Source organism: Callorhinus ursinus, unplaced genomic scaffold (genome assembly GCF_003265705.2).
Source record: "Callorhinus ursinus isolate GAN/ISIS: 27379988/994484 unplaced genomic scaffold, GSC_fseal_2.0 scaffold57, whole genome shotgun sequence".
In the NCBI taxonomy this organism is placed as follows: Eukaryota; Metazoa; Chordata; class Mammalia; order Carnivora; family Otariidae; genus Callorhinus; species Callorhinus ursinus.
This window is the reverse complement of record NW_027397119.1, coordinates 8,113,245-8,125,090: the sequence shown is the minus strand read 5'-3', so window position 1 is coordinate 8,125,090 and position 11,846 is coordinate 8,113,245. Positions and strand designations below refer to the sequence as shown.

Below are 11,846 nucleotides of genomic sequence, written 5' to 3'. Positions count from 1 at the left end.
GGGGGGAGCGGGCAAGATCGTGTGATCAACCGAACACCTGCGACCAATAGCAAGGAAGGGCCGGGCGAGGACCCGAGGGCTCGAGCCTCACGGCCGGGGCATGGTTGTGGCGTTTGCCGAGGCAGATGGGAAGGTCACGGCAGGCCCCTCGGCCGCGCGGGGAAGAGCTGGAATCGGCGACCTGCACGGCCTCCGCTCGTTAGCCTCGCGCACAGGGCTGCCCCCGGCCCTCCGCGGAGTCGGGCATGGAAAGATCGGGGTTAGCTGGACCCACAGCGCAGCCAAGCGCGCACGCAGCGTTTCTCTTCTTCTAGATTTACTTCCTAAAGAAGTTCTATTGCCACTGCTTTTGTTTTCCTTTGGCGACTTCATATTTCATTTCCCTGGATTGTTTCTCTGCAGTCCTATTGCTGACAGAAGAATCTTCCAAAAGACATTCTTTGTGTCACCTGCTGCCCTAAAACATAAGGGACTTCCTGCTGTCCATTGAATCGAGACTTTTCTGTCGGACTTTTAAGATCTTTACGTTCTGGTTCCAATCTACCCACCCACCTGTTTCCCAGCCTTATTTCCCTAATCCGACCTTTCAGGATGAATCGTTTTGGCTGTTCCATCAGAATCAAAGGCCTGTCCTCCTTCTTTGTCAGGCTCTAGCCTCGCTCTCCTGGTGTCTAGCACTACCCTCCCGGTGCTGTGGTTTTGGGTGTAGTAAGATGGGCGTTGTAAACGGTCCTGCCAATCAGGGTTCTTAGGGGAGGCAATGGATGTTAAAAGCTTTCGGAAAAAAGGTGTGGAGACCTCTGCAGACCCTGTGAGCGGGGATGCAGTCGCTCTCTGTCCCTGGCTCACTGTCTCGACCCTTCTCGCTCCAGGGAAGTACGATAATTCCGTCGATGTCTACGCCTTTGGCATTCTCTTCTGGTATATCTGCTCGGGTTCTGTCAAGCTCCCTGAAGCATTTGAGAGGTGTGCCAGCAAAGACCATCTCTGGAACAATGTGCGGAGAGGTAAGAGCCACAAGTCCTACCTGGTCCTGCCCCCCCCCCCCCCCCCCCACCACCACCACCACTGAGAGCAGCAGGACCACATACCGTCACGGAATCCAGGAAAGACACTGAAGTCAGGCCTTTGCTTTCAGGCAGTACTGTACTGAATTGTTTTTCTTTCTTTCTTTCTTTCCTTTCTCTTTCCCTTTCCCTTTCTCTTTCAATATTTTATTTATTTGACAGAGAGAGAGCACAAGTAGGCAGAGCGGCAGACAAAGGTAGAGGGAGAAGCAGGCTCTCTACTGAGCCGGGAGCCCGATGTGGGGCTCGATCCCAGGACCCCGGGATCATGACCTGAGCTGAAGGCAGACGCTTAACCAACCGAGCCACCCAGGCACCCCTGTACTGAACTGTTTCAAGAAGGCTTTTTTCTTGAACACTTCCAATTCTTCAACTTCCTATGCCAGTGCATTCCAATTTGTTGTCACAGTTACTACTAGGTTCTGACCTCAGTGTTTACGGTTGAAGCCAGAACTCCTGAGCCCCGCCTGGGTGATTGGTCTGTGAGCTGGTCGGGCCTCATCGTGGCACGGGCCCTCTCCCTGACTCTGGCTTTGTTTCCATGTGCCTTTCTCCAGGGGCCCGGCCAGAGCGTCTTCCTGTGTTTGACGAGGAGTGCTGGCAGTTGATGGAGGCCTGCTGGGATGGAGACCCCTCTCAGAGACCTCTCTTGGGCATCGTCCAGCCCATGCTCCAGGGCATCATGGACCGGCTATGCAAGTCAAATTCTGAGCGGCCAAACAGAGGACTCGATGATTCTACTTGAAAGCAAAGACCTTTCTCCTTTACTCTCTATTTCTTTCCTTCCCCTCACCTTTTGGCCATGGGAAGAATTTGACATTTATTCAGAGAGCTCCCGAGGGAACTGATGCTTGCTGGGCAGCTTGAGACCTTCCCAGGCAGCGATGCCTCCCGGATAGTGAAGAGTTGGCTGGCTGTGGGGCATGTTAAGCACCTCACTGATGCCCCAAGCCATCCTGTTAGCAAAAGATTGTCTAGGACACGTAAACGCCGAAGAATTGCAATGTTCCAGCCTCAGTACTGAAAAGGAGGCAAATGTACCAATTGTCTGTTCACTGTATGTTGCTAAGACAGGCGGGGCACTGCAGTGGCGATAGTATTAAAAACTATAATTTTCATAATTTGGGCTCTAGCTAGGAATAGTTTGGTTCTATCCCGTCGTCGGGACCCTTAGGAAATTTGAACTAAGTTCCGGGATTGTGAGAACATAGGAGCAAAACAGCAACTTGCTGCTCCCTGCACCCGGATCTCAGGTTGCAGAGGTCAGAGGCCCCAGTGAGGGAGCTAGAAACAGAGCTGTCTGTTCCTTTTAGTGCCAGCATGTTTACATTTATAGGACTGACTACTGGGGGTGGGTGTCACGGTTACATCACCAAGAAGCCACAGAAAGAAAAAGAAATGTGTACACATATGTATATGTATACAGATGTGATTGGATTTTGAGTTACTGCTAACCCCAGGATAGAATCTCTTCTTCTTCCCTTTGGTCTTGATTCCCCCCCCCCCCTTTTTGGTCTCAAGATGGGGAAATTCCAGTTAACATGGTATCTGGGGATGAGCATCTGAGTAAAACTGACCGGTACGGAGTAACTGGTGAGACCGGAGATGTGGGCAGTGATCTGGAGGCCGTGGGCTTCCCTGCAAACCTACTAGAAGGATACCAGGTTGTTTCTAAAACTTAGAAGAATCAAAAATTCCCATTTTTGTGTTTGAATCTAACACACGGATGTTTTTAAATTCCATCAGTGAGCTTTTTAACCGAGATTTCTTTTGCAACTTGTCCCTTCATTTTACTTTATTTTGAATATAACGTAAGAAGGAAAGCACCAGATGAAAGAGAATGCTTTTTGTAGCTCTGTGTGTGCCTCTCACATCTCTGTGTGTGTAGTCTGGGACGGTTCCCCTCCCCTTCAGCTGGGAGGCGTGCTGGTGGGCTTTTGGAGCGTGTGTCAGGAAGTGTGCCTAAGTGGAGAAATTCTGGAGGGGAACAATTTACATGTTGATGCATCTCAGATCTTGACTTAAAGCCCCGCTCAACCAAGATGGTCCATTTGATTTAGAACACCAGGTGGGTGAAGGAATAGACAGTGGAGGTCAGTAGCCTCTGTCCATCTGCCTAATTTCCAAGCACTCTGGTCTCTCCCCTGTGCCTGGCCCCCAAGTCCGTGAAGCAGGTCCCTGAGTAGGTGTGTAAGGAAATGGGCAGACTTGCTGCTAGAATTTTGTAGGGTTGTTTCTGAGAGAATGACCTCTTCAACATTAATAGAGTGTAAATGTCATCTACAAGAAAATTTTCATATAACTCTTAAAGTTCAGTTTTCACTCTTTGACTCTGCTGGGCTCTGATGATGATACACTTGAGCGTAGTAAGCCTCCAAGCACTTGGAGCCTTTTAGAAACTCCGTATAGTGCTAAGAACCTTTTTACTTGCAAACAGTAAAGTGACCGACCCAGTGTCTTTGGGTTCTGTGTGAGCTCCAGCCTTGTTCTGGTGGAATGTTCAGTAGATCTTTTAGAATTGTTAACAGCCATTTATAGCTTTACTTCTTCAAGTCCACTCTATTCTTGTCTGCATTAACTTGTTTGTCCTCCTGGGGACTAGGTTGGGGCTTCCAGGAAGCCAGATTTTCAAGTTTAAAAAGGAGAGGTGAATAGTGTCTACCTGCCGAAAAATCAGTCTGTTCTGTATGAAATTTCAGGGAAGGTCTTCTATAGTTCCCTTTCCCAGAGAGTCTTCCTTTACTCCAGCTCAAATCAGGAGTCTGTGCTTATGCTGTGGAAGCCGCATTCCTAACATTCTTCCGACATCTTAGTCCCTCCCCCCATTCAGGCAGGGGCTGGGGGGGGTCCTCTACCCAGTGGCCCTTTTCAGTTTGTCCCCTTCCCGCAGCTTAATCTGCTCCCAGGCACCAGTTTCCCAGCAGATTCCCACATTTTTTGCCTGAGTGAGAAGGGAGGACGGGAGAGACCAATGCTAAGTGGGACAGTAGTTGTGTTAACAATGCATTACAAAAAAAGCATTTTGGGAAAAGGTGCAAGATATTCCTGAAGATCTCCCGGCCAGCCAAAGTCCACGTGGAGATATTCGGAGGTGTTGTTTGAACACTCAGCGGGCTGAGTGCGGGAATACATATATACAACATATGTATACTTTGCTTCTGTTTTATAACATTGTCAGCTAATTTGGGATTCTTTGTTCCTTGGCATCCATTATTATTAAAGTGATGGAATGCCATGAAATGTACTGTACTGTATATTACTTGGGAAGACACTAGGTATTCAAAGAAGTCTGGGAGCACTTGGGCTGTAGCGGGCTCAACAAGACCAAAGTCCTAAAGATTTTACCTCCTAGCTTTGGTTGTATGTGCTCCCAAGTGGTGAGGTGTGATTGTGGCTGGGGGAAGAGGAAAGATGGGTCGGGTTACCCTTACTGTGTTCCATCCTTCTAATCAACTTCAGTGGGGCAACTTACCCCAGCCTGAAAATGATCACCTGGCCATTTTTAACACGCTTGAAGTCCAGTCACTTGCGTTACTTCAGAACTGAGTGAGGGACCTTCTTGCAGAGCAATCAAGAAATGGCGGAGCCTGGGGCCCTGGAGCGGCTGACCCTGTGCCTAGGGAGCTGGCAGGGAGGTCAGTCTGGCATGAGTTGGGGAACGCTTGTCTGGCTGAGGTTTCCACGGGCGTGCCCTAGTTCCTTGACCCTCTTTATAAAGAGTGGCTCGTTGATGGAGCAAGCCTTCCACTTCTCTAGGAAGGAGGGCTGTGCGGGTTCTTCCCAGACCAAAGAGAATCACTTGTGACTCCATCAGTTTCAAGGGGACAGAGCCTATGTAGCAGCTTCTCCTAATTTTTAACACTACAATTCAAGGAAACAGTGAAGGAAAGGACATATTACTGCCACAGATGGAAACGGGGGGAACGGTAGAACTCCCCCCAAGTACGTGCCAGCTCTCCGGTACATTTTGGTGCATCCTTGCTGAGCTGCCAAAGATGGCTTGGAAGTTGTTTCCCGACGAGAGAGGGGGTTTGGGGCGGCAGGGCTCCAAAGTAGTAACTGCACTGAATGACACTTTATTTTTTTGGCTTATTATTTAGCACTGAGAAGCCAAGAGGGATCGGTGATTATAGTAGCACTTAGGGGGCAGAGGTCCCCTGTGGCCTCGCTTTGGAGAGAAGGCAGGCTTGCTGTTCATCTGGCTAATCAGGGAGTCTCCGAAGCCCATACTTCGCAGCAGGATAAAGGGCCCTTGAAGAGTCCTTCGCCAAAAGAGTAGTTGCTTTCTTTGAGTTTTCAAAGTTTGACTTCTGGATTTGCTGGATCATATAACCCACTTTTTCTTTAAAAGAAAAAAGTGGTTTTATCCTTCTAAATATGGGGGGAAGCGGTTAGGGCTAGCGCTGTATTTAAGTGGGTGAGGAGGGAGCAACCTTCAGAAACTTGCATCGCAAACTCCTTTGGAGGTTGCGAGGAACACTGCTGTTCTTAAAGGGGTTTTATTTTTAACTTCATCTGCTTTGTTAACATCCAGTCCAGTCGAGATGCACGTGGAGACCATGGGAATACCTGGCCATCCGACTCAGAGGGTTGAGAAGGAAACCGGTCTGGACAGCGTGTTGTCTTTTATCCTTATGTAATATTTTTGTTTGTTTTAAAGGACTAATGTCTATTACAGTGTTAATAAAAGTGTAACATACTAAGTGTGTAGAATAAAAGTGCAATAACAAGAGGAAGTTACCTTGGCACAAACCTCAGTCCTTCACTCTCCCTGTGCCGTCTCTTTCCATAATATGGCAAACAAGACTGTGTTGTGTTTTTAAGAGTCATACCTATGGGTTAAATCTTTAGTGTCGTTTTGGATGGTTGGGTTTGGTTTTATAGAGTGTTCTGTATCCTTGTGGGGTTGCACAGATACCACACGTGCTGTAGAATAAAGATCACATTAACGTTTGAAGTTCACCTCCCTTTGGCTTTGTTTCCCTTCCCTCCTGGGGACAGAAGGATGCTGGAGCACCTCACTCCCCCGGACACTGCTCCGGGTCTCTGGGTGCTTGACGTTATCACTACCAGAGGCTGGGGCAGGAGGATGGGAGGAGCAAGTAGGGTGATAGCAGTTTATTTTTCAGAACCTTTCCTGGATTCACACCCTTTTCCCCAGCTTCTCTTCAGCACGGACTTGCTGCATTGGGAGCTCGTGCATGAGCCGGACTACTCTCTATTCCGCCGTGAGAGAATCTGAGGGTGGAAGCTACATACTGGCCCATCTGCATTTTCTATCTGGGCTCACCCCACTGTTGGGATCCGCTTGCTCGGCATTGCGTGGCCGGCACCAGCATCGGCCCCTCGCAGCCGAGGGCCACCCCTGGCCGTCACCGCCACCGTGGAAGGTCAGCAGGCAGCTTGCCGGGCTCTTGCACAGGGTGTGTGCCGGGTGGTTTTTTTTTTTGTTACGGGATCCTGCTAGTGTGGCGGCCTCACTTTTTGCTGCAACTGGTGCTCCGACTGCAGCACCCGTTCAGCCAGGAGGGGGCAGCACACCCCAAACAGTTGCTGTGTTTGTGCCCGAGTCTTCCAAGAAAAGCCGCAGTGGAACCCAAACCCAACCTGCCACCATAGACGTTTCATGCACATAAGCCTCTCCCCCTGGAGAAACTTTCCACCGGCTCCAGCCACCCTTCACAGCGAAATGCATCCGTCCTGGATGCATGTTCTCTCTTGTCATGTAAAGTTCAGGGGGACAGTTCGCTTCACTTCCTCTCTTACCAGGACGACTTTGGAGAACGTAGCTGGTGGTAACACCTTTTTAGCCTGGGCATGCTTTCCCAAGAACACCTCCCTCAGCAGGCGACTGTGCAGGGTAATCGGGGTGGCCTTCCCGGTCCTGTGTTTGGGTGGGGCTCAGAGGGGAGAGGCCACCAAGTGTCTGAACATTATTAAATTCAGCTTCAAAACGTCTGCCTTTAGCAGGATCCCAAGGAGGCCCCAAAGTACTCACTGACTAGCCTCCTTTCAAGTGCAGTTATCATGGGGGGCTGTGCGCTGGTTGAGCCTCGTGGGGCCCTCCTCGGGATGACCTGCTCCTCAGTCTATTCTAACGGAAGCATTTCAAGTCAGTGGAAAAACAGACTATTTTATAAAACTGGCTATCCACCTGAGGAAAAGATCATGCAACAGAAAAGGTAAAGATCTAAATGTTAAAAAAAGTAATAATAAAAATGAAGGAGTTTTTCTATCTGCTAGGCACTATTCTAAATGCTTTCCATATATTAACTCATTAATCCCCACCACCACAACCCCATGTTACCGATGAGAAAATGAAGGCACAGAGAGATAAGCCAGAGCTCGGATCTGAACTTAAGAACTGCAGCTAGCTCCAGAATTTCCGCTTCTACAACTAACTGGTACACCATGCTGCCTCTGGGGGAAATGCACGTCAGTATGCTCATGGATAGTTTGGGGACAGGGAGAACTTTCTTGAGTGTGGTCAGGAACCCAAAAGCCATAAAGAAAAAAATTATAGAAATTACAAAGAATGTAGGGGTGCCTGGGTGGTGCAGTCAGTTGAGTGTCTGACTTGGTTTCAGCTCGGGTCGTGATCTCAGGGTTGTGAGATCGAGCCCCGTTTTGGGCTCTGCACTCAGCAGGGGGTTTGCTTAAGACTTTCTCTTCCTCTGCCTCTGCCCCTCCCCCCTGCTCTCCCTCTCTCTCTCTAAAATAAAGAAATTTTAAAAAATTATAAAGAATGTATATGCAGCCAAAGACACCAAAACCAAGATTTAAGACAAATCACTAATTTGGAGAGAATAATTGCAATATATAACTGATAAAGTGTTCACATTTCTTTTTTTTTTTAAAGATTTTATTTATTTGACAGAGAGACATCAAGAGCAGGAACACAAGCAGGGGGAGCGGGAGAAGCAGAAGCAAGACTCCCTGCTGAGTAGGGGGGCCAATGCAGGGCTCGATCCCAGGGCCCCGGGATCATGACCGGAGCGGAAGGCAGATGCTTAACGACTGAGCCACCCAGGTGCCCCAAATGTTCACATTTCTAATACATGAAGAAATCAAACAATAAAAAAATCTACAAGCAAATTGGCTAATACATTTTTGAAAAAGATGTGCATCCTCATCAATAGGGAAATACATATGAGAAACAAAGATTTCCATCTATTGAATTACTAAAATATACTGAACTATTCGTAACTGGGGGGGGTGAGCACTTCCCTACATTGTTGGGAAGTGGGTGTAACTGCAGAAGGGCAATTTAGCAGTATCTTTTATGAAAATTTTAAATGCATATATCCTTTTCTCCAGAAATGATTTCTATGCAGTCCTTACCTACAGAAGTATTTTCACAGGTATGCAAAATTATGTAATTATAAGGATATTTACTGCATCATTATTTGTAATACTAGAAAGTTGGAGGCAATGTTCATGTCTGGCAACAAATGAGGATTAAATTGTGCTCACCCAGTGGAATACTATGCAGCCATTAAAAGGAATGACACAGATCTCTATGTACTGACAAGGATGTTTATACTAGGTCACTGAGGGAAAGAATAAATAAGAATATATTTCATATGATCCCTTTTTGGGGTAATAATCCCTCCCATCTCCCATAACCCCAAATTCTCTAGAGATCTAGTCTCTCTGTATATGGCTAGAAAAAGGTTTGTAAAGATACATAACAAACTAATAACAGTGGTTTTCCTGGGGAGAGAACTCCAATGTATTGCATTTCTGTTATTCTTTTGTTCATCTGCTGTGAACACCTATTTTACTTGCAATTTAAGAAAATAAGTGGAATGGCTAATTCAAGAGAAAGGAAATAAGTATTGGAAAGATATTACAGGCCCTGTTCCTACCAGTGGGTAGGAACCTCGGTAGATCTGCAGGCAGCTGCCAAGGGCTTCACTGTGGCTGTGAACAGTCCCCTTCACTCCCTCATGAGGCGACAGTCAGGGAGAATTTTCTCACTTGGTCCAGCACAGGTCCCAGGCCCATCTCGTAGCTGTGTTGGCTCGCAGCTGGAAGGCTCTGTCCCCTCCAGATTCCACGGCGGGAGGCAGGCATCTAGACCTGTCTGCCCGTCAAAACTGCATTCAGTGGAGGAGATGTAATTCCTGAAAGGAAATCAAAGAACCGTTAGGAAAGGGACCTACGTTCAGGACAGGCTCAGATGACGTATGTCCACTATAGTTCACCTCTTGAGCTGCTCAGCATCCGCCCCCTCCCTTCTGGCACTACTGGGAGGCAAGGTGGTGAAAGTAGATGTACAGATTGAAGCCCAAGCATGGAGGGGTCATGGCTGGGGCTCTGGAAAGGACATTAAAGAGACAACCCCCTTGGCTTCTCTTTCCTTTCTTCTCCCTTCCTTGTTGTCTCAGCAGGGCGTCCCAAGGAGATCAATCCTAAAGATGCTCAAGCATCTAAGAAGATGCTAAATGACAGCCTTTCTATATGTAGAATCCAGGAGTTGAAAAGGTAGAAGGATGGGCCAATGCCAGACTCAATGTGAAGCCACAGGCTCTGAGATCCAAGCTGGGAATGTGCCGAAATGATGCTTAGTCTGAGACCTCTTAGTGAGCAGGATTTGCTTACAATTTCTAAAAACTATTACTTTCTATTTGATGCCTGCTAAAAATATATGCATAACATCCTTGCAAACTATGAACCATGATAATTTTAAAACCATGTGAACTTACCACAGTGTTGAAGCCCCTGTGTGTTCTTCCAGATGCCAGCCCTGTGTCTCTCTCCTGCTCCATGGTTACCGTTGTGCTCGTCATTCTCTTGCTCAAAAAACAAAAAGCTTTTCCAAATATACATGCATTTTAAACAATATATAATTTTGGTTTGCATGTTCTTGAGCTTTAAAAATGGTATTACCGGGGCACCTGGGTGGCTCAGTCAGTTAAGCTTCTGCCTTCGGCTCAGGTCATGGTGGGATCGATCCTGCATCGGGCTCCTTTCTCAGTGGGGAGCCTGCTTCTCCCTCTCCCTCTGCTGCCACCCCCCTCCGCCGCCGCTCATGCTCTCTCTCAAATAAAATCTTTTTTAAAAATGGTGTTACTTGTATTTCATCTTCTATAACTTTTTTCTCTTCACTCATTATGTCTGACTTTTATCCAAGCTAATTGGCTGTCACTGCAGTTTGTTCTCACCATGAGAGATCATTCTAATGTGTGAATGTACTGCGATGTGGCCCCTTACTCAGAGAACCCACTTTCGGTTTGCTTGTTTCTCTAACTGCACCTCTGTTTCCTAACCCACTAATTCCTTCTGTCTTATTTATCGTCTTGGTTCTCCCTTTAAGGGCGAGTTCCAAAGTCCATTGTTTTCCCCCATCTTTTTTAAAGTTTTTATTTTTACTTATTTATTTGAGAGAGGGAAATCACGAGTGGAGGGAGGGGCAGAGGGAGAGGGAGAAGCGGACTCCCCACTGAGTGGGGAGCCCTATGAGGAAGAGGGACTCGATCCCAGGACCCTGGGACCATGACCTGAGCTGGAGGCAGATGCTTAACCAACTAAGCTACCCAGGCGCCCCTGCCCCATCTTCTTAAGTTGGATACTTAGCTCATGAATTTTCAATTTTCTTCCTTCCTCACACAAATGCTGATGTTTCAAATTTCCCTTGAATTATAACTGTTGCTGCAACCCGTAAGTTTTACTATGAAACATGTTTGTTATGGTTCAGTTTCAGTGTTTTCTATTTGCTGTTACTATTTCTTCTCTGCTCTGAGTTTTACGTGGGTATGTTTTTAAATTTCCAAGTGTGAGGAAGAATTTCTTTGTGTTTTTGTTAATGACTTACAACGACGACGTTGTGGGCAGAGAACGCGGTCTGTATGACGCCAGTTTTTAGAAATTTGTTGGAACTTGCTCTGTGGGCTAGCTCGTGGTAAATTTTTGTAAGTGTTTTATGTGTTCCTGAAAGTACTGGGTATATTCATTACTTTTTTATGATTCATTGATGCGAGTCCAGTGTCCTCTTTGAGACTGGAAACGGCAGGATGGCAAATGCTCTTCTGTTTTGCCCGGTGTCTGGCACACGGCAGGGCCCACACTGAGTGCTCTCTTTGCCCCTCCACACACACTCTGTCCCCTCTCCGCTCAGCTCCCTGGCCTTTGTGCACCCGATCTTTTGCTCTGCGCTTCCATTGCTCTCGTGGGAGTTTGGAGGGTGGCGGGAGAAAGGCTGCGGAATTTTTCACCCTAGCTCACCTTCAGCAACGGCTGCCTTCCTTCCCCCTGAAGGTCAGAGCTCCCGTCTGATGGCGCTCCTGTCTGATGGCACTCCTGCAACTACAGCTTTTTTTTTACGATTTCCTTTTTTTCTTTTTTTAAGGAATCTCTCCCCGCAGCGTGGGGCTCGCACTCAGACCCGGAGATCAGGAGCGGCGCGCTCCGCGACTGAGCCGGCCGGGTGCCCCGAGCTCGCGCCCTGCACCCTCCACGCACCACCCCTCCCTTTACCCATCGCGCTCGAACTTCCATGGCTAGGAGTCTTGGCTGCTTTGCTGGCTGCCCATCGCCCTGCTTCCGTCCTTTCGACAGCCCTTCCCTCACCTTTCCTCAGTTCCCCGTTTCGAGGACGCCCTCTCTTTCCTGTGGTTGACACCGTAGCATGACGAATACGTGTTGAACAAATTATGTGGAAACATCATGCACGGAGTCACACAGAGCTCAAGAGGGCACCTGGTGTCTGGGGAGCTGAGAGTTTGGTGAGGCCGAGGGGTTAGCGGGCAAGGTGGCCCTGGAGAGAAAGACCGGAAC

The 11,846-nt window shown here is 47.9% G+C and overlaps 1 protein-coding gene across 1 annotated transcript in view; it reads left to right on the top strand.

Moving 5' to 3' along the window:
• DSTYK (dual serine/threonine and tyrosine protein kinase) overlaps positions 1-6,024 on the top strand; it is a 48,055-nt gene extending 42,031 nt beyond the window's left edge. Inside the window, exons 12-13 of the mRNA XM_025855172.2 lie at positions 873-1,007; positions 1,625-6,024. Of these exons, the coding sequence (XP_025710957.1) occupies positions 873-1,007; positions 1,625-1,812 (323 nt within the window). The 3' untranslated portion in view covers positions 1,813-6,024. The remainder of the gene's footprint in view (positions 1-872; positions 1,008-1,624) is intronic.
• Positions 6,025-11,846: the final 5,822 nt, after the last annotated feature.